The 19175-nt window shown below is 35.3% G+C and overlaps 1 protein-coding gene across 1 annotated transcript in view; it reads right to left on the bottom strand.

Annotated features, from left to right (window-relative positions):
- LOC120624095 (protein O-mannosyl-transferase TMTC1-like) overlaps positions 1–19175 on the bottom strand; it is a 216241-nt gene that overhangs the window by 24607 nt on the left and 172459 nt on the right. The window contains exons 3-6 of the mRNA XM_039890446.1: positions 9669–9846; positions 7737–7810; positions 5641–5778; positions 731–907 (exon numbers count right to left, since the gene is read on the bottom strand). Of these exons, the coding sequence (XP_039746380.1) occupies positions 731–907; positions 5641–5778; positions 7737–7810; positions 9669–9846 (567 nt within the window). The remainder of the gene's footprint in view (positions 1–730; positions 908–5640; positions 5779–7736; positions 7811–9668; positions 9847–19175) is intronic.

The following is a 19175-nucleotide window of genomic DNA, read 5'->3' as shown; positions in this document are numbered from 1 at the left end:
TTATGCGCACATAAGAATTAGACGGTAGTGAGATAAAATTCATAAATTCAAAATTCAAAATTCAAAATTCATTTATTTCAAGTAGGCCTAATATAAGCACTTTTGCAACGTCAAGTCTGTTTGTGTGTAGTGACTCTTCCACCGGTTCGGAAGGCAGATTCTAATGAGAAGAAACCGGCAAGAAACTCAGCAGTTGCTCTTTTCCAACATTAACAATTTACATTTTACATTTCAAAATTCATTTTTCTATCTTGTGAGTATGATAATGGCGGTAACCACATTCGTAAACTTAAAACTAAAGCTACGAGGGTTCCAAACGCGTCCTGGTCTAAGAAGAAGCCCACAACAAACTTAGCCGGGTGTTTTTTTTTTGTTATCACCATCTCAAAACGTCATTTAAAATTATCAGAAGAATAACCTGGTTAGAGCAATAATTCACACCCAAGCTTTTTTATCGATTACGTAGTCCTTTATACTATAATAGGACTTTTCTCTAAGCTTACGTTTAATACAAACTTTGAACTTTTTAAGAGACATCTCTATTTAAGAGCTTTTTGTGACAGAGCTCATCAGAATAAGAGTCTTTGTTTCGAGTGCGCCTTGCAAATGAATCAGTAACCGTCCTAAAATACGCAGCATGGTGTTTGGAACTCCCTACAAAATACCTACTTATGTCCAGCATTGGACGTCCATTGTTTAACACGATGACATGATGAAAATTATAGCTTACCTTACAACAAAACTGTGGTGAAAAGCCGCAGGGTTGTCCTGAGCTGAGAATGTGGGCCAGGTCCCTTGCAGTAACGCCAATCGGAGACATACTAGCAATGACAGCGACAACAGGACCTTGGTTGCCCTGATCGACAGCCCTGTGCATTTCTTCTCTATTTTTAATGAGCATATCGATCTAGAACAATACGATCATAATTAGTTATTACTTAAAGACTTTCTTTTCTTATTTCTTATTCCACTACAAGTTAGCCTTTGACTGCAATCTCACCTGATGGTAACGGGCTAACCTGTTAAGGAGTATCGTAGTCATACTAACCCTAATCGGTTTCTAAACGCAATCGTACTGGAATGCTGAATCAGTAAGCGGCATATCTTTGTTTGTAGATTGGTAACATGCCCGGCGGAAACCTCCCAACGTACCAGACCAGAGAAAATTCAGAAATTATAAATTCCCGAATTGCCCCTGCTGGGAATCGAACCCGGGACTTGGGAGGTCTTCATTACACAATTATCAAGCGACTTACACGAAAATCTCAAAAATCACAACTTTTAAGTTACATCTTTGTTTTATCAAGCGTGCGAAGTAGTGTTAAATGCGTAGTACTAGTAATTCCTTATCACGAGGCTATTACCACTTGTGAGAATACATTATACATTAGGTAATGAAAAATATAGTAAATACCATTCATACTATGTTAATTAAAAGGCATTAATCAGGGACATGTGTCACGTACATAATGATCACGCGAGATACATAAGCGTCAAATTACATTAAAAGCAGTAAGTATGTCACTCCCAATAAATTATTTCGAACTTAATGAGACAATCTCATCTCAAGCACTCTCGTGACGTAATTTAGTACTTCGGTATCAATGATGAGGAAAATTTTATTACGTTTAAATTTAATACCATAATTGGTATTAAATTAATTAGGGTACTCGCTAAATAGAGCGCATGTATTAATGAGAATTCATGTTTTAAGCTGCCTCGTTGGTTTAGTGGTTATTTAGTCGGACCACAAGGTTCTGGGCTCGACTCCGTGTTCTCCAGACTATAAATTTTCATACGCTGCGTATTCATATACGGAGGCAGGGTGGAATTTATAATTGCTGAATTTCCTCTGATTTGGTCTGGTGGGAGGCTCTAAGGCCGATGCTAGTTACCACGTGCGGTGTAAAATAATTATCTTACCCCTAATTGGTGAGCCCGCTACCATCTGCATCATCACACACCAGGTGAAATTGCAGTCAACGTCTAACTTGTTGTGTAACAACAAAAATTTGCAGTCCAAATGTTGAGTGAGAGGGAATTGGCAGAGCACTTAAACCATTGGTAAATACTTACCACCATCAGTAGGAATTAAATTATTTTCTCTTGAATTGACTCGCTATAAAATATGACTTATTATTTGACGCCCTAAAGGCCAGATGGAAATGTAAACGATGATGATGAAGCTTATCCGATCAATTTAAGATGAGATTCCTCATCATCTTCATCGACCCATTACCAGCCCACTACATGGGACGGGTCTCTTCCGAAAATGAGAAGGGGTTAAGGCCGTAGTCCACCACGCTGGCCCAGTGCGGATCGGTGAGCTCCACACACCTTTGAAAACATTACGTAGAACTATACATGCGGGTTTCCTCAAAATATTTTCCTGCACCGTTGAAGCATGTGATATTTTTATTAAATAAATAAATAAATATACTACGACAATACACACATCGCCATCTAGCCCCAAAGTAAGCGCAGCTTGTGTTATGGGTACTGAGATAGCTGATGAATATTTTTTTATGAATATAATACACATAAATACTTTTAATATACAGATAAACACCCAGACACTGAAAAACATTCATGTTCATCACACAAACATTCCCCAGTTGTGGGAATCGAACCCACGGCCTTGGACTCAGAAAGCAGGGTCGCTGCCCACTGCGCCACTCGGCCGTCGACCGCTACCACCGCTTCTGTTGAGATTATTAATACCCAAATGATTTACCGAAATCACGTATATATGAACTGACATAAGGTATTGGACATCTGATAGAAAGGACATATCGACAACATGATCTTATTTCAAAAGCACTTGATTTCTGATATTGCTGGAATATTTCCGAATTTCATTGGATTTACCATTTAAACATTGTAAACTTCAATGAGAATGTATATCACTGATGTCCAATGATGTTATGGGTAAAAAGAGATTGGTTACGGTTTGGTTAGGACACAATATTTAATATTTCAAAATTATAAATTTAGTTTTAAATTAAAATTATACTTAGTTAAAACGATGTTGTTTTCGTTGAAATAAGCTGAAACCGCGGGATCAATGATATTTTTAGACAAAAAGAAAATTCTATATACATCTTTAGTGTGCAAACTTCAAGTGTTCAGACACTGACTGAGTCTTGGCCAGCGTGGTTAACTACGGCCTTAACCTCTTCTTATTGTGGGAGGAGACCCGTGCCCAATAGTGGGCCGGTAATGGATGAAATGATGATGATGATGATGAATTTATGCAGAGACAATAGACTACCTGTTTTACTGTCTAATAAATAAATAAATAAATATACGACAATACACACATAGCCACCTAGCCCCAAAGTAAGCGTAGCTTGTGTTATGGGTACTAAGATGACTGATGAATATTTTTATGAATTATATATACATAAATACTTAGAAAATACATATAAACACCCAGACACTGAAAAACACTTATTGCTCATCACACAAACATTTTCCAGTTGTCGGAATCGAACCCACGGCCTTGGACTCAGAAAGCAGGGTCGCTGCCCACTGCGCCAGTCGGCCGTCGAAACGATACGTAATAATGGAACGTCTGATTAATTACTACTAAAATTTTAGAGACTTCAAAATACTTTTGAGAACACATACGTTTCTAATGAGCTAAGAAGAGGACTTTGCATGGAACTTTCTAAACTGCTCGTAATTTACCGACCGGAAATGGGAAAACAAAAGTGATGGTTCAAAAATTTCATATGTTATTGTAGTATAAAATTATATTCTTGCATGGAATGCATTAGACGTATGGGAGATAGCATTATTTTTTGTCATCATAATATGTTTAAATCAGTTTGGTTCAAATTGTAGATCGTATGAAACTTGTCTACACATTTTTACTAACATCATTGCTGATAGCCAATATATTTTAAAATGTAGTAGTAGTTTAAATGTAGTTGGTATTATTAGCCATTTACACTGAATACTCATAAAGAACGATAATAAACTCATTTCACTGGTTTATTTATAGGATTCACCTACTACCTCAAATATTCTATACTATATACGTGTAAATTAAGAAACTTTAGTCATTAATTTTAGACAAGTACGTTATTCCAGATTCAATAAAACAGGGGTTTGTTGACTATGGAATTACATTTATAAGTAAGAACCAGAAATTGATACGTTATTCTGTAAGATAAGTTCTCAGCAATAATCCGGAGTATGGTGTCGATTGCCACCCCGTGCCCCAGAGAGCACGTTAGTCGTCAGACCAGGTTTATAATATAACGTTAATTTCCTTTTTAGCTGGTAATGAACATTTGCTATCGGATAAAAATGGTTCCTGGCCCCAATCGCTTTGATCTTAGAGGTGAAAGTCCCGAGTTTTATCCCCAGCGGGGGCAATTTGGAAATATGTAAATTTGAATATTCCCTGGTCTGCAGTGACGTGCACTTCATACATGCACAAAAGCACTGCATACCCAAATTATTTTATACAACCCGTATTAGAGGGGAATTTTTCCATTTTACGCCATGTACCTGCTTTATGCATACCCTGGTCACAAACTTTGTGCACGCCACTGCTGGTCTGGTAAGTTCTGGTAAGTTCGGCCGTGACAAGATACCCTCATTCCGACAAAGACGATTCGCCAAGCAATTTAGCGTTATGGTACGATGGTGCGTAGAAACCGTGGTGGTTATAAACCTACCTTATTAGGTTGCATCATCAGCTGAAATTGCAGACAACGGCTAACTTGTACCTTTTGGAATAAAAAACAATTGGGAATCATCCGGGAATCGAACCCAGAACCCCGTGATCTGTATTCGAACATGCTAACCACTCGAGCAAAGAGACAAGGTTTAGGAGTTCATACAAGTAAAGGATAAATCGATCAAATTGTTTGAAGAAAAACTGCCCAACTTCAAAATTAAGCCACTAAAAATACTTGGCTAGTAAGATTTTCGTTTTTAAGTGCATAAATATTGTTCTCTCTTTATTTTAATTAATATAGAATTATTACATGCGATTCTGTTGGTGGTCCTTTGAATAAATAAAAATTTGGAAAATCCAAAAGTGCACGACTTATAATGCTCATTTAATTTTCAAATATTGAAAAAAAAAAAAATTAAAACAATTAAAACGCCCCTGGTGGAATAAAATGTACATAATATCTATAGATATAGATATATCACCATCCATGTTAATTTTACATGGATAAATATAGATATACAGTCTTGCAGTTTCAGTTTTTTATTAATTGCAATTAAACTACACTGAATTAATTAATCATTCGCATTCAGTGACCTACAATCGTCGATTAGAATAAAAAAAAAAAAAATTAACTCAAATAATGGATTTTTTCACAAGTTAGAGTGTTTTCGGGTTTCACACATGACGGACAGGAATTTTTTTTGACCTATTTTGGTGTTTTTTCCAATTCTATTGCAGTAAATATTTTTTTTAAATAAAGTAAATAAATTATCTCGACAATAGTATGCAAAATATCTTGATTCCGTGAACTAACAAGGCTATAATAATAAAAATAGCCGCCGAAATGAGGCGAAAAAAATTTTTCGATCGTAAAGCACTCTCTGATGCTTCGCATCATGAGTCGTGCAATAGAGGCAATTTCTAATAACATTATTTAAAACTGTACATACCTTTTGACCAGCGGCCAGCATCTGTAGAAGTCTATCGTGAGGTTAAGTAGTAGTATTGTCACGCCGGTTTCCTTGGCCAGCATGCTAAGAGCGCCGAGCCCGATGCTCAGCCAAATGCACTTCTTATTACTTGTAGGTCTATGGAATAAAAAAAACATTTTTGGAGTTAGACGATAAATGTGGTGAGAGCAGATCAGTATACAATCTTTACCACCCCTCATGTTCACGCGGGTGTCGTACGAGGTGACGACCTCCCTGACGCAGCGGTGAGCGCTGTGAATTTCAGAGGTCCCGGGTTCGGTTCCCGACAGGGGCAATTTGGGAATTTATAATTTCCGAATTTTGTCTTGTCTGGTCTGGTGGGAGGCTTTGGCCGTGGCTAGTTACAACCCTACCGACAAAGACATGCCGCTAAGCGATTTAGTGTCCTGGTGCGGTGTCGCGTGGAAACCTATTTGTATATGACTACCATCCCCCCTTACAGGTTTGCCCCCTACCATCATAGACTACATAATCACTTACCACCATGTGAGATTGCAGCCAAGGGCAAACTTGTAGTGGAATAATAAAAAAAAGATTAAGGCAATATAACGCAGAACCGTTAGCAGCGTCCTCGGTGCTACTACTACCATATACTGCAAAGACCAACCCGTCTGCGTCCCAGCATGGTGATTATGCGCAAACCCTCCTATTGGTGGGAGGCATTTAGTCCAGCAGTGAACTGTAATAGGCTGGTGATGATAAAAAACAAGACACTATAATATCTACTTAATAAAATAATTCCAGATTTTAAAGTAAGATATTCGTGGTTAATCAACATTTCTTAAGTATAGTTCAACAGGTCTTAAGTATAGGTCATGCAACTGGGTCTAAATATCGACAAATCCAAAATATTATCGTGGTATGTACCCGTTGAACTATACTTAAGAAAAAATAATTTCAACTGTAAAGATATAAAAGTAAAAAACTTAATAAATTACTAATACTTTTTAACCTATCAATTACGCTTGAAGCATATCCGTACCGTAAATACAATAACTACACAGGAACACTACGCTTCACTTAGTACGGTCCAATGGTCCGCCCACCGCAGTTTTATAAATGGCCACAAAATAACAGGTTAGGGATGACTAGAACAAAAACCATTATACTTACCCGATATTTAGGCTGATTGAGTGGAATATAATGCGCCAATTTTAGAAACGATTTGCGGAATGACTCGGCTTTCTTTATTAAGAGCACTGCTCATTATCTGGTAATGAGGTTTTACTTTCTGTTATTATATTCGCAGCTTTCATTTAGTGTCTTAAGTTTGACAAGCAATCGATGATAATTTTCTAGTGTTTGGCTTTTGAATGTGTGGCATAGTCGCGATGTGACTATACCACTTTCAATAAAGAAGATAAAAGAAGAAAAAAATGTAAATTTAAGAATTTTTGCAAGTTTATTGCGGTTTGAGTGCGAACTAAACATATTGATTTATCTTTAATCTTTTTTTTTACTGGTTACGGGACTGGACCTATTTTCATAATTATAGCTTTTCTAATCTATGAGCAACGATAAATTTTAATATCCAATATGTTTAAATGTTATATAAAGTAACCATATCTTTTCTAACAAATAATATTAATTTCGAATTTCTATTTAATAAAATATAATATTTTTCCATCTGACATATTTCTTCCAACCCTCCCGACACGTAACGAGTAAATATAGATGTAAAACACCCTTTACATATTTTACGCCATTAAATAGCGGTTGTCTCTGGAAAACGGAGGAACAGCTGCCGGCTCGGAAATCCATTCGTGGCATTTAATATAACACGAGTGACAATTTAGTTTTCATGTTATTTCTGGAACCGAGTACTTTATTACAATTTCGATTACTATTTAAGTAATCACAGCTGTCTCAAAGAATGTAACCGATAATATCTTTATAGCAATACCTTTACAATAAGTATTATTGGATCGGCTTAAAAATCGAAAAAAAAATATTTTTTTTTATTTCACTTCAAGTTCGCCCTTGACTGCGCTTACTTGGCTATCAACGATTAAAAGGCTAAATATTATATAATAAAATGACATTTTGTTTCTTACCTATGATAAACGAGTAAGGAGGATAGAAAAAATATACAAGCAAGTACATCAGCTCTGCCCACTACTCCCGCTACCTGTGGACAATTAAAAGTACGTGAATTTGTGCGACACTTTTTTTTCCCTTTCATAAAGTTCCACGCACTCGTGAGACTTTATTAAAATTACAACCTAGCTTTAAGACTAATTATTTTTTTAACCTAAACTTATACATTCGTTTATATCTAACATATAGGTCTAATGACTTATCTAAAAGGGCAATCTGTTGAGTTCGGCTCTTCTCAGTGAAATCTGCTTTCCGAACCTGTGGTAGAGTCACTACAAACAGACTGACTTGACGTTTCAAAAGTGTATATAAAAGTGTATATACTAGGCCTACTTGAAATAAATGAATTTTAAATTTTTTTGAATTTTATAATATGGGAGAAACATAGTTATTGTAATCTTCAAATTGGTGACATGTAGTTTTTTTTATTCAAGACTTTTATACCACTGGTTCTGAATGGATATGGAGTTTGGTAAAATTAATTCTTATCGGATGATGATACGTAGTATAATAAAATAAAGCTCGTAAAACAAATATATTGTGTTACAAATTTTAGTCAAATTTTAAACAAATTTTAGTTAGTATTTTAGTCTAGAAACTTTTAGTCTTAACGTATATAAAAAAACACATCTTTCTACAATCCAGTGGTCAGAATGTGCCACCTTTGTAACGAGTTGGCTTTCGCCTGCGATCTTGACATCACTAATCATAAATCTGTGCCTTTCATTAAATCTCTGCATAGTGTAGCATTCTGCTTGACATATGCAAAATATTTTTTTTTTATTTTAACATGCTCGTAGCTTTAGTTCTAAGTTTACGAATGTAGTTATCGCCATTTCTACTCACTTATACTCGTATGTACACATTTTGTTTGTTATCAACGCATCAAAAGTGACATGTATGTGCCTATTTGAATAAAGGAATATTTGACTTTGACTTTGACATGACACTGTATTCTCTTACACTTTATTATTTTATGTAACTTGTTTTTTTTTTAACGGGAACAATCCTAGTACATAAGTTCGTCACACGTATTTGCTTCATTTGTACACGCAAGTGGTGGAGAGTGGCTAGTTTTATTTTATTAGTTGTTATGTCATAATCTGTTTTGTGTATTAATTTAATAAAAAAATTATATTTGCATTAGAAGAACTTAATGTGTACTTCTTATTTATAATTTTTAAAAATTCTCGTACAGCGGTACTTTTCTATAAACTAGGTACACGCTATCTTTGATAATAAGATTTTATGATACTCAAACTCTAGCTGGGCTCTAAAGAGATAACCGATACGATTTCAGACCTGTGACCCTATAAATATTTATTGCACGTTCACATCCTGGTATTATACCTAACTACAATTTTATAACGTCATTTGCTTGAAATTCCTTCAGCGTTCTAGACTTATTTTTCTTGTATTAATTATTAATTATTTAGTACCACTTGAAGTAACTGTTAATTAAGAAACGATATTAACGAGACACACATTTAAAACACTCATATCTTTTGAAGATCTCTATCAGGAACCCACAATACATATAGTAGGCACCATCCCTACATAACGGAGAACGGGCGTTCTCTGTGCGACTGTGCTCTGTGCTAACCCAGCGTGCTGATTATTAGAATCTCTCCTGTTCGGAGGCCTTCAGTCCAGTAGAGGACTCTCTTAAATAAGAAAAGATATTAACAAGAAAACACTCCTATCTATTAAGGATCTCTATCAGGAAACCACAGTACATATAGTTGGCACCACCCCTATATAACGGAGAACAGGCGTTCTCTGTGCGACTGTGCTCTGTGCTAACCCAGCGTGCTGATTATGAGAAACTCACGCGTTGGGTGGCCCCACTAGACCAGTAGTGGACTGTTATAGGCTATTGATGAACTTACCGCTTCGGTATGTACAGGGTGTATTGCAAACAACAGCGCGGCGAGCGCAGCGAACGGGCGTTGTAACCGCGCGATCGTGACGCACGTGCGAGCGACTAGCGCGCAACACGCCGCGTGCAGAAATACGTTACAGGTGTGCCACCACCACGGCCTCAGCCCAGCTAAGGCATAGTTTAACCTGTAACAATACAAATTTAAACTTTTCAACATATACACGTTCGTATAAGATAAGCTACAAGTCGACAGACCAGAATCCTCAGTCATCACCACCTCTCTTTCCGCGGATGTTGTGAAGGTGACTAAGGGAATATATCGTAGAACGGGTAGCTCCAGCGCCAGATGGTCAGATCCAGAGGTCGCTTTCTCTAATCGCTCTTTAACTTTCACAAGTTCACAAACACATTTTTTGTGTTTAAGGAACTTAAATTGGAGTAGTTATTCGCTTCAAATATACCGGCATTTATATTATATTGCGTACCTAATGCAAAGCCGCTTATGCTTCGTCTTTCGCATAATAAATTCACAAGCTCACAGACACAATTTTTGTGTTTAAAGAACTTAAATTTAAGTAGTGTTTAATTTCAAATTTACCAGATTTATGTTGCATTGCCGTACCTAGAATAAGATTTACAAGCTCACATACACATTTTTTGTGTTTAAAGAACAAATTCAAATTCAAAATTCCTTTATTCATATAGGCCTATCATAGGCACTTATGTAGCATTCGTACATATATGTTTACATAATTGTGAGGGGACGGTGATAACTTCGTTCGCCAACTTAAAACTAAGGCTACGAGGGTTCCAAACGCGCTCTGATCTAAGAAGAGCCCACAACAAACTTAGCCGCGTAATTTTCTTTGCTTAGCTATGAAGCTAGAGCAATTCACACCCAAGCTTTTTATCGTTTAAGTAAATAACTTAAATTTAAGTAGTTTTTAATTTAAAATTTACCAGATTTATGTTTTATTGCCTAAGTTTTTGTACCTAGTTCAAATTTACTGCCGCTTCCTTTATTGCTAATTAACTTTCATAAGTTCACAAACACATTTTTTGTGTTTAATAAAATTCAATTGAATTAAAATCTATCGGCGTTTATGTTAAATTGCCTTACCTATAACAAAGTCACTGTTGACCTGCGAGTACAACCCATGGACGACGTGTCGTTATTTAAACCGAACCAACAAGGCAGTCATGAAAAGTATAACAGTCTATCCTCTAATCGCTTATTAACTTTCACAAGTTCAGAGACACGCTTTTTGTGTTCAGAGAACTTCAATTGAATTAGTTTTTGATGTATAATTTAAACAGCATTTATATTGCATTTCCGTACTGCAAAGTCATGTAAGTAGTAATAATTCCATGAAACGCTGCAGTTTCTTAAATATGCATGTGTCCCGGAGCGCCTGGTTGACATAGTGCTAAGACAAATAATTTAGAAGCGACATACAATTTTCGCAGACTAGGAAATGGTTTTGAAATACGTTGCACGTAGTGGATGTATTAAATTATAGTACCTATTAAATAAATGGACTTCATTCTGAAGCTTCTCTTTTTTTGAGTGAAAGGGGGAATAACCTTGTTGTTTTTCATTCAAGAGGCAAAAACAGATGTTGTCGACCTGGCTAGGTATTCAGATCGATAACATAACAAACACTCAAATAACTACGGGTACTCGGTCAAATTATAAAACTATAAAATATTCCCAATATTCCTAATAGTTTAAATAAAAATCTATAGCCATTTGTTTGTTTTTTCTTGACCTTTGTTAAGTTTAACCACTGCACTGCTCTTGATACAATTTTGCAGCAGTTGTAGCGTAGCTTGTATTTCGGAATACAAGTTACGCTACACTACGTGGAGTCTAACCTAAGTAACATTTGCAGTATGTCCCCAGGATGGGCATACACGATATTCAATGGCAACAATATATTATTAAATGGTTGCATCCGAAGAAATAAGGAGCACACCCGAGATCAAACTCAGTCATCTGGAAAAGGAAACCGAACTAGTAACCACTAGGCAAAATTAACATAAACATTTTAAATTTATTAAATTGATAATTCCTCCAAGTGTAGGTAAAAAGAATCGTTTTTTCATAGTATTAATGTCAGTTTACGCACACTGTGTGATTCTCCAAATGTCACTTTTTTATTCTTCATTGCTCTTATAAGTGAATATAAATAGACAAATGTTGAGAAAAAACACTATTTTTAACACTCATGAAATTTTTAAATCTCTTTTTATTATTTAAACTAATTAAAAAATTGTTTGAAAAACGTTCTGGCTTGGACGTCCGTGTGTATGTGCGGATCCCGTATCTTGTCACGATAACTAGCGAAATACTTCACTTATCGAGTTGGTTTTTTTTTATAGGCTAGGTATTTTAAGTAATAGAAGCCTATTACTTTTTACGGTAATTTTTTACGGTATTGTAGTTTAATTATTATTTACAAATAATATCAATTTTATTGTAATGAATGAGATTATGAGCCGTGCACTTTTGAATTTTCCAACTATATTTATCACTTGTTACCTATTATAGTTATATATGTATAAATAAATTATTATTATAATATTTTTGTGTATTTGTAGATATATTAATTTATTTGTTTATCTCTAAAATATAATTTTTGTGTATTTTGTATATAATATAATATCTTAATATTTTATTCTGTATTGCATATTATTAGTAGTAGTCATTTAGTATAGTGTACCTTTATTTAACCTATACCACAAAAAAATCATCTTACTCACATCCTGTGGTAGCTGGAAGAGATCTCTTATAGAGATAAGCTTTCCTTTGTAAAATGTTCTCATTCACATTTTATGGAAATAAAAAAAAAAACATGAATTAATCTGAAATATCATATGTTTGAACATAGTCTCCTACAAAGAAGTAGACATAGTTATTATACTTTTAAGCTAACATTATTATAGTTATCGAAAAAAATAAACAGTAAAAAAATCTGTAAAAGTTTGCCATCAAAAGTGAGCGTGATGACAAAAACAGTTTCAGAAACCAGTAACAGTCAAGAACCAAAATTCCCTTTGGTAGTTAGTTGACAGTTTTTGCTGGGAAGTAAGCAACAAGAGACAAGAGTTGCGAATAGTTTGAGTGTGCACGGGAATGTTAAGGGCCACTCAGTTCGGCCATCTTTGAAAAGTACAAACTTTACCATGACAAGCGAGGAGATGAACTTTGTTCTAACTTCTACAAGTAGTAAGTTATTTCAAAACGGATGTCGTTGCGAATTCACTCAAAGATTTTGAATTGTAAGCAAAATATTTGAATTAAATTATAGTTTCTTAATATCTTAAAGCGAAATCTAGACAGCGGCGTATCTATAGCGGCATTACACTGGCAAAACTTTGCTTAAAATTAAAAAAAAAAGAGGCACACAACGACTACCAATAGAAGTGAAAACTCAAAACAATGGAATGGTAGTGTTTTCACTGTAAATTCTTTGTATTCGACATTTATTTTTCTACATCCCTATCCCTACTACTACACTACATATATAATATTAGTAGGGCTAATATTATATATGTCAATGTAAGTTTGTTTGTTACGCTTTCACGCAAAAACTGCCAAACTGATCCTCATGCAACTTTGTACACATATTCTTGGAAGTGTTAGAAGTAATATAGAATACTTTTAACCCGACATTAAGCTCGGTTCCTTTGGGAGAGGGGATGAAAGTGTTTGACGATTTTACACCATAACTCCGACAAATTATAATCGATTTAAATATTTATTTTTGTACTATAGAGGTTATAATATGTGTTTAATTTCGCTCAAACTTTGTGTAGATCTTATGAATGTGGTTGGAGATGGAGTATAGAACTCCTCAGCGAACCACTCATTTAAGACTTAGCGATAATGAATACTTTAATTTTTTTTGAACTACAACTAAATTGAATGCCACATCAAAAAACAAAATCAAACGCAGACGAAGTCGCGGGCAACAACTAGTAAACATATAAGTACATTGAGGACCAATTGTAGTGCACATTGATTTTATAGTTAATCAATTAATGAAAGTCATCCTCTAGTAAAATGAGTTGCGTCGTTATTCGGTTACGCGTTGAATATATACGAGTACACAAACACAGGCCTACGTTTTATTTATCTGAGCAATACATCACGAGCATGTCGAGGTCATTAGTGACGCGAACCCAAAAGTTTTCGCCCCAGCGAAAATCGATTAACGCGACTTTAGAATTTCCCAAAAAAGAAAACTTCACGTTAATACTTTTTACAACCAAAGGTCCCGAAAAAATGACAAAATATCTCATCACAAACAGAGCCATCACAATCCAGGTGCGGCTAATTTAAATTCCGAAGTGTGTATCTCACAACTCACTCGCTGTCAGTTAGATTTATCCCCGCTTACGTGAGCCGCGGGCTCCGATAAGGGCTGGATGAAAAGTCTGAGAGGGCTTCAAGAGCGATGTACTCTTTGCCGCGGAAATTACAGTTATATATCATGTACTGTGTTCTGCTCAGTCGTTGGTTGATTGGGTGTCCGAGCCCTGGTCGAATAGTTGAGGTGATAAGCAAAACTATTTCTTAGTATTTTGTCGGTCTTAGTTATTTAGCGGTAAAGTTTATGAAGTATAAATCTTTTCTTTCTTTCTTTACACACACACACACACACACACACACACACACACACACATACACACACACATACACATACAACCACGTACACATAATATAATCGAAAACTGCATGTTTTACTCGCATTTCAGAAATAAATAAATGTTGTATATAAATAAATTGAAATAAAAATGTGTTTTGTAATGGAAGAGCGAGATCTTCTGCCACTTAACAGAAGTTCTCCACCTTATCTGCTTATTCATTTCATTTCAGCGTTATTTTAGCGGTGGTAGCCTAGTGGTTAGAGTTTCAGTCTCCTTTTTTGATGAGTTCGATTCCTGAAACCTCTCACTTTTGGAGTTATGAGCGTATTAAATTTACTGGAGAAATTGGGATTTATATTTCCTAATCTTCTCTGGTCTAGTTTAGTAAGAGCTTAACTACTTCTGCTAACCGTGATAACTTACCACCACAAAGACGTGCCACCAAACATTAGCGTTCCGGTACGATATCGCGTCGATTAGAGGCATTTAGAGGGGTTTAAATTAACAACCATACCTACCAGGTTACGTAAGGCATTTTAAACTGCATCACCAATTATAAACAAGTGAGGTGGTAACACTATAGGGCTAACTTTTTTTGGAAATAAAAAAAGAAGACTGTAAAAAGGAAGTTAAAAGGTAGTGGTCTGTAGTCTAAGAGAAAATTTAAATCTCATCTTATACTTATATATACCTGAAGAGTTTGTTTGTTTACTTGAACGCGATGATCTCAGAAACTACTTGGAACTGGTCAGATTTGATAAAAATATTTCAGTATTGGATAGCCCATTTATCGAGGAAGTCTATAGGCTATCAACAAGCTAAGACCAATAGTAGCACCAATGAAGAATGTTCAAAATCGGTATTTTTTTTCCTTTTCAGAGTTTCCGCGTTGTGCGCTGCGTAAACGGTTAAAGTTTTGATGAAATCATGTGAGACAAAGTTGTTCCTCTTTAAAAGTTCTACAAAAAGTCCGCGAAAACATATGTCTATCTTTAAAGGTTGACTTATATGAGGACGAAGTCGCGAGTCTTAAATAAAATGGTAACGTTACTGAAGCTTCTATACCGCTTTATACCGCTTCCATATGAACCGTAAGTAATCTTGATACTTTAGTTTCAATCGAGACCGTATATGTTCAGTAATGCACTTCCAATATCGAAGGGATAACATCGCATTTTCTCAATCACTACACACGCGTCAGTGAATGATTGCCCGATCTCAAACCAATCGGGGAGGATTCCGGTCGAAACCAGCGTAGCTTCGTTAAGGCTTAGGAGAAAGGCCAAAGGCATTGAGCGTACAATTGGAGATAACCCTTTAACGCAGACAAACTGAATAAAATGCAATATTATGCGATTTATTAATAAAAGTTGTGCTTTGCATTTTTACTCACGTTTACTTAAAAAGTAATAAAAATATGCCTTTGAACTTTCATTTACCTACCACAAAAATAAAATTATGCGTAGGTATCTAATCAGCAGTGATTATACATATATTATCATTTGTTCCAAGAATTAAAAAGATGTTCTCATACGAGCAACAAAAAAAAAATTGCTGATTTTGTCAACAATTCCTAATTTGTGAGTAAACAATATGTACATTTTACGGCCGTATTGCCTGGGAGTCGGCTGGCGGGCAGTGAACCTGCTTTCTGAGGCCAAGACTACTGGTTCGATTCCAACAACTGGAAAATGTTTGCGTGATGAACATTAGTGTTTTTAGTGTCTAGGTGTTTATCTGTATACAAGTATTTATTTATGTATGTTATTACTGTCAAATTTATGTCAAGTTATTCTTCTTTTTAATTTTTTTTTCTTTAATTTAGAAATATTTCAAAGATTTTAAACTAAGATTTTCGTGGTTAATCAACATTTCTTAAATATAGTTCAACGGGTACATACCACGATAATATTTTGGATTTGTCGATATTTCGACCCAGTTGCATGGATCCATGTCTGATCCGGTTTAAATATAAATGTGCAGTTTTTTTTATTGTGTTTTGTAGAGTGGTTATAAATCTGTTTTTGTATAAATTCGATCGAAATCGTATATGATAGGCATTGCATCCATTTCATAATTTCATTTTATTCCATTCAATAAATCGAAGATCACATTATCTCAATCGCTACACATACGCCAGTGAACAATTGCCCGATCTCGAACCAATCGGGCAGGATTCTGGTCGAAACCCCCGACACAGTGCTTTGTTAAGAGGCGTGACACGTCGGGCATTTCGTTAAAACAGTCTGTGTGTACCACTGATATACAGCATCCAAGATATATACTTACACAGCAACCTAACGCGGTCAACTCAAGCAGTCAGTCAGAATTATAATAACATATAAAATACAGTAAGTATGCGTAAGTAAAAATTTGTTGTGTTCATCAATTAAATAAAGGAAAATCTCATGCGATAAAGTACCCAACCATCTAATCGAATTTTCTTGTGTATAGTTCCTGCACGGGCTGACGTCATCGCATTAGTATGACGTCAGCGCGTGCAGGAATTATAATAATAGTAACTTAAGTGACATTGTTATATGACATACTTTATCGTAACTAAACTAACGAATATTGTTCTAAAACAAGAGCGTCAACAACAATATTGTGATAGGTGAACTGACAAGTCTAATGGCAGACATCCTTATTAACTTTTTTTTTTAAGCATCTATTTAGTCTACATTAACTGCAACAAAATATGTTATGGTATTAATGTACTATGTACTTTAATGTACACTGTATAAATTAATACTATAGTTTATATTTTTTTTGTATAGGAATAGGAAAGAGAATTTTTTTGTATACGAATAGAAAAAAGGCTTAAGATATAGCCTTTTTTTCTGCTTTCACTAATAGAATAGAGTAGAGGTTTCAGTATTTATATGATTCTTTTTAGAATGTTTCAGTCTTTTAAAATATAATTCTTCCTTTGACCTCGTTAGTAATTCTATTCATTTATATATACCTAACCAGTTTAAATAAATTCCTAGAAAAGGTAGATGAACAAGTGTTCTAAAATAAGAATCACGCATTACTTCGATAGTCCGATAATATGTTAGCTATATCTATGATTTTGTACATCAATGGTGTGGAGGCTTAAATCGAATTTCTCCTGCATTCTGCCAGTAGGAACTTGCCGAAATTTGTTACTTTTTCGATGCAACGCACGCCATGTCTGAGTTGCCAACTGAAAAAGTTAGCTTAAAAATTGTCGCGCCATTTTACTGCGGATGTTGGCTTTACGAAAGTTTCCGCCAAAATTAACGAAGTTAATATTTTGATGTCCAGCATAATAAACTGTTCAAGTTTATGTGAAGGTATCTAATATTATGGAACGTATTTATAGGGCGATAAAGCTTAATATGTCGAGAAGTTGAAGTGGCAACGGGTAGGGTACATAGTTATAAGAACTATTGGAAACAATGTGCTGGAGTAGTGTTCCCGGACTAGAAAACGAAGTGTTGCAGGTCCCCACGAGGTGGACATGTGCAGAAAGTCGCTGGATACCAGCGGTATAAAATCTTAACGAACATAAATCCTTCCAAAAGAACTTTTTTATTTATTTTATTTAAACATCTGTATTGCGTAGTATAAAGGAGAAATTAAAAATATACTTAAAAAGTATAGAAGCAAAAGGCGACCTTATCACTAAAAGTGATCTCTGCCAGGTAACCTTAACGAAAGGAATATACATGAGAGACGCGTAACTTACATACTACTAATAACTAACACAATAAATTATTAAAAGAGAAAAATAAGATATATATATATATATATATAAACATATATACAATTTCGTACCAACATCTCTATACTCCAAGAAATCGGCATTAAAAAACGTCTTTCAGCGTTAGTAAAGAGTCGCATCTTAAAATTCTTCGAGCACGTCTCCCGGCATGAGAGTGACTCCATAGAGCGTCTTGTCGTGCAGAGCAAGGTGGAGGGCACTAGAGGTCGTGGAAGGTCACCTATGCGATGGACCGATCAGATTAAGTCTGCTGTGGGTGGCCCTTTGCACGAGTGCACCAGGCTTTCGGCCAGCCGAGAGAAGTGGCGGATGCTCATGGGGCGTGTGACATCTGCCCTCAAAGACGCTTCACGATGACCACGACCACTCTGCCAAGAGTGTAACGACAAAGAAGGATACAATTATAAATATTTATATGTCGAGTAGGTGTATAGTAGTAGACGTGTATACACACACGTCTACTAATTTACACCTACTCGACTGCGGTGGTGGATCACGATGATGATTCGAAGAAGTCTTTAAATTGAAGGCTTTTAGGTAATGAAAGGTATATAGTAATAGTATGTAGTCATTATTACTAATAAATAAATGAAGTTTTGAAATGTAAAATGTAAATTGTTAATGTTGGAAAAGAGCAACTGCTGAGTTTCTTGCCGGCTTCTTCTCGGTAGAATCTGCCTTCCGAACCGGTGGTAGAGTCACTTCACACAGACAGACTTGACGTTTCAAAAGTGCTTATATTAGGCCTACTTGAAATAAATGAATTTTGAATTTTGAAATATAATAGTTTCGTTTGCTTGTTTATTTGTAATAGATAAACTCTGAAACTACCAAACTGGTTTTCAATTTTGACCAAACAGAACTACTGATTACCCGTGAATCAAAGATAATTTCCTAGAATAAAAACTATGCTACGAGTACGTTCGCCTTGAAATTTTAACTACCTCTGCTTTGTTCAACAAAGATAGTTTTTTGGAAAGCACGTACAAAACCTCACCACAATTTTAATTTTTTTTTAATCATTAAATACTTCATTTATAGGAAAACTAGTTAGTTTTAAGCTTTTTAACGATATGCCCGTATCTATACAACCAGAACGCTGAAAAATGAAAT

This window comes from Pararge aegeria, chromosome 5, assembly GCF_905163445.1.
Source record: "Pararge aegeria chromosome 5, ilParAegt1.1, whole genome shotgun sequence".
NCBI lineage: Eukaryota > Metazoa > Arthropoda > Insecta > Lepidoptera > Nymphalidae > Pararge > Pararge aegeria.
The sequence above is the reverse complement of the archived record's forward strand: the minus strand, read 5'-3'. Positions and strand labels throughout refer to the sequence as shown.